General features: G+C 42.6%; 1 protein-coding gene across 1 annotated transcript; it reads left to right on the top strand.

Annotated features, from left to right (window-relative positions):
• Positions 1 to 3,348: 3,348 nt before the first annotated feature.
• Positions 3,349 to 3,857, top strand: LOC134204151 (cysteine-rich venom protein 6-like; the record flags this gene model as incomplete). Its single annotated transcript, XM_062678977.1, has 2 exons — positions 3,349 to 3,553; positions 3,627 to 3,857. Coding segments are annotated over exons 1-2 (304 nt in total), but the record flags the coding sequence as incomplete, so codon positions are not given.
• Between the last annotated feature and the right edge of the window lie 557 nt (positions 3,858 to 4,414).

The raw sequence follows: 4,414 nt of genomic DNA, 5'->3' as shown, positions 1-4,414 counted from the left end.
TGGACTCTGGATTTTGTCTAGGCCTCCCTTGCTTCTAAGGACACCCCTCAATCAGTACCAAATGGAGGAACTCTTGAAATTCATTGACCTGCTCCTACGAATTTGTCCTTGCTCCAATCAGAAATCGTGAAATATCGTAGAGGAGGCGATTATCGCCGGTTGACCATCGTTGACCGGGGAGTCCTCCCGGCTTCACCCGTCTGCAGCCAACAATTTCTCTAAAGCCGCTTTGAGTTGTCAGGACTAGTATTTGGCTCCTCTGGAAACGGATCACCTGAAAATGGAGACGGTGCCTTATTGAGCCCGTAATAAACGTAGCGATGACATCGCGTTTGACAATCATCTTTTAATTGGCAAGATCCGACCACGCATTTCCAGAATTCAGCAGCGGGAGAATTCACTCTGGTGTCGATTCACCATAGACCGACTAGAAGATCCAGCTGTGAAGAGATCGTAAGTTGAAGAATATGGAACCCAGGTAGTGGATGTTCTGGAAGGTGGCAGCGTAGAATCGAAATTTATCGAAACCGGCGAGTTCAACTTGGATGAGCTGCGCACTCAGCGAATAGAATGAATTATAACCCGACTACAGGTTAAGAAGCGTAAAGAATCAAAGGCTGAAGAACGGGAGGAATAAGAGGAGTAAAGTACAAGTCCCGTCTACGGTATGTATCTCTGTAAGTTGGAGTCGGGCGTTGCTGCAGGCAGGACAGGATGGCGTGGTGGGTGGACATCCTGGCCGATGAAGAAAACATGGCTGCAACGACCGAAGATTATCGCCTCAATAACTCACTGACTTGAAAAGCTGGAATTTTGGTTCGATCACTTCGAATAGCATCTTCAAGTCTCAGCCAGCGTTCTTCAAAAAGCAACCATCCGAAGCAGGAAATCTAAAGGGGCCCCAAGGTCGATCGGCAGTCGGCGGAGGTGATCCTATGCTGTCTTTTTGTCTGTCTGAATAACAAAAATCTATTCGGCGCCCAGGGATGCAATGTATTTTCAAATAGGGCCAGAGCTTAGTCTGTCCCCATTCGGGTAGTCGTTGATATGAGGCAAGGATACATTTCATCTGCACTGTTACTTCTCAACGTAATCGAAAAGATCTTGGAGGGTGCGATTGACCATGTACCATACCTTGGGCTGCTTTGTTGTGGAAAATCTAGACCCTGATTTGGCTAATGAACACGAAACAACGTATTAGTATTGCGATGCTCTTTTATGTGTCCCTTTATCTAGACCCTGATTTGGCTAATGAACACGAAACACCATATTAGTATTGCGATGCTCTTTTATGTGTGCTTAACGAGCTGACCGTATACTTCTTTGCGGCGGGTCATCAACCCCCACAGGACCAGGTGGTTGACTGTTAACAGGAAAAGCCCCTCAAACTTTGCAGTAGCCGGACGATCGGAGGACTACAATATCTTGACAGTCTGATATCATCAGATGACGAAATTTGGATTGACATGGAACCGCCCCTCAATATTGACCAATGACCCTTTTTGCAAAACCATTTTGGCCAAAGACCATTTTTGACAAAATTACGTTCCCAGCCAAATTTCCAGTTCGGGCTAACGACATTTTCGGGTAAATGTCGACCGAACGTTCAATTTGGCTAAACGGAATACAGTTGGATGACTTCGGCCTATTGTGTTATCCGCTTAAGTGGCATTCGGCCAAATGTCTTTTACTCATCGCAAAACTGTTCATAATTGGTCGGACAAAAAAGAACTTTATAGCCCTGAATATCAACGATTTTACATAGGACTGTGGCGAATAGTTTTCATGCTGTCAAAGTGGCCTCCCTTCAACCGACTGATCTTGTAAAATCATTGAAAGTTTGTATTTCTCTTAGTATTTCTTTATTTGCTGAAAACTTTGACTCTGATTATGATTTTTTATCTTAAAATTATAACCATTTATACCGGCACTGGCAAAGCCGTCGTTACTGGTTTCGGAGGACAGTCGCACGGGTTCACGCAGCTCCCGGTTGCATTACGAACGAAGCCTTCCCGGCAGAAGCATCCTTCAACGCACAAAAGTATGCACGCTCTATGCTCTCCGAAATTTTCGCACGTTTCTGGACACGCAGTTCCACATTTTGAGTACGCCTCGTTAGGGCCTATGGGTTTGAAAAGACATTAATTGAAAATTAAAATCCTAAGGCAAGCCCATCCGACTTACCGTCACATAATGGGTGTGAAGTGCAACAGACTGCCACAACAACCACAAGAACTACAATCGCTGCAAGATTCATCTTCGATGAAGGTACTGTCTGATAAGATGTCAACTCGACCTTTTATATATCTGATAAGTTAATGTCAGTCTTCAGATGATGCTATCGGAACGTGACTATATGCCGTATGGACGCTGAGATTTGTAATCTGTAGTTTTTAGAATACATAGTTGAAGATGAGTGTATAACGCCACGTGTCTCCACAGAATAAAAAAAAACGCGCCGTTCATTCTTTTGATTACGTAACTTTCTTTTAGCAAGCACTTTGATCCGGCTTTAAATCTAAAAGTTGACATTGATTTGAAAAAGGTTTTGTTCTGCAGCGTATTCCAATGCACGTATTCAAGTAGCTATAAGTTGGTTTTGTTTACGAATATAATTTTGTCAGTTGAGTGGAGGTTGAGTCTGATACTAATCAATATCGAGGTGATTTTAAAGCCTTTCAGTTTATCTTGATGGACGAAATAGACAAAAAAATTAAAAGTGTGTTCATTGAATTCTCTCATGTAAGGATTCATTAGCACTTTGCAGAAATCTGTCATATATGCACGTAGCAGAGAGATAGCGTATCATTGATCGGATATATAAAAGCTCCCCCTTGCATCTTATCATCCATCTATTTACATCGAAAATGAAACTTGCAGCGACAGTACTTCTCGTGTTCATCGGAGCATTGTGTTGTGTCTCGCATCCATTATGTGACTGTAAGTCAAACGCACTTAACATTGCTGTTCAGTCCAATTCATTTTTATTTTTATCAAATCTTTTTCACATTGTATGAAGGCCCCAACGAAGTATACTCAGAATGTGGAACAGCCTGCCCTGAAACGTGCGAAAATCTTGGAGAAGTTAGGCCATGTATTAAATTGTGCGTCCGAGGTTGCTTCTGTCGAGAGGGCTACGTACGCAATAATGCCACCGGAGAATGCGTAGAGCCATGCGAATGTCCACCAAAGACACCGACAGTCACCACTGCAGTTCCAGTATAAAATGATAAAATTCTTTAGTTAGATTATGCGACTTGAGTTACAACCAATAAACAAGCAAATGCCGACTGAGGACACTTGTGTTTCAATCCACTTCGAACGACATTCCAGTTAGTAGTTTGATGGCGTGTGCAGCTTTTGTCTTAGGATTTCCATAGGCAATGCGCTTTAAGAAGGATTTTATCACGCATATACAGCTTCCAGTTTGTCATATAAAAGGGATCACACACGCATCTTGGTCATCATAATTCTTTGAAGATGAGATTCGCAACAATCGCCCTTGTCCTTGCCGCCAGTACTGCCGCACTCTGCCATCACGTGCCATGCAAAGGTAAATACGACTTCAAATAGATATTTTTCCACAGCTGAATATTACGTGCACTGAACGTGCCTTCAATTTCCAGTGTGCCTGGATCCCAACACCGAGTACCGACTGTGCGGCAATGAGTGTCCCAGAACCTGTGAAAACCTGCACCCGGAACCACCGTGCACGCAAGTTTGTATGCGCGGCTGCTACTGCAAGAAGGGCTACGTGCGCGAAAACCACAGTGGACTGTGCGTTCGGCCAGAGGATTGTCCGAAGCCCAAGCCGAAACCTTCCTGCGGATGTTCCAAGGCCCCAAAGCCGAGCAAGTGTGAACATGAATGGTCGTTTTAAAAATAATGATGTTTGGTTTTTGACTGAATGATATCTACGTCCTGCATATAATATACATGCAATAAATAAATTCAATTGCTTCACGCAAAATTTTGCGATTTTCATCCCCCCTCCTTCCTAGTCTCATTTTTGTATTGAACCTACATGATGACCTCCTGTGTGGATGGACCCTGATAATAATTCTGTTTTTGTTTGATTATTTTTATTCTGTTTGAAAATTCTCGACGATGCCAGTTGAGGGGTCGTTCAAAAATGATGTCACAGCTTTAAGGGGGGAGGAGGTCTAAAATTTTGTGTAAGGGTATGCGATAACACACTTTTTCCTAACGAAACGAAACGAAACGAAATTTAAAATGTCTATGTTGATTCGAAACGGAACGAAACGAAATATAGATTTACTTTCGAGTCTTCGAAACGATACGAAATCAGGGTCCATTTAATTCGAAATTTTTCGAAACGAAACGAAATTTATTTTTTTTCCGCGGAATTTTAATTAAAACCTAATTTCGCCTGAATTTTTTTTATAGACTTAAC

The sequence above is a fragment of the Armigeres subalbatus genome, unplaced genomic scaffold (genome assembly GCF_024139115.2).
Source record: "Armigeres subalbatus isolate Guangzhou_Male unplaced genomic scaffold, GZ_Asu_2 Contig423, whole genome shotgun sequence".
Classification (NCBI taxonomy): Eukaryota; Metazoa; Arthropoda; class Insecta; order Diptera; family Culicidae; genus Armigeres; species Armigeres subalbatus.
Note: the sequence above shows the minus strand (reverse complement) of the source record. Positions and strands in the feature narration are given on the sequence as shown.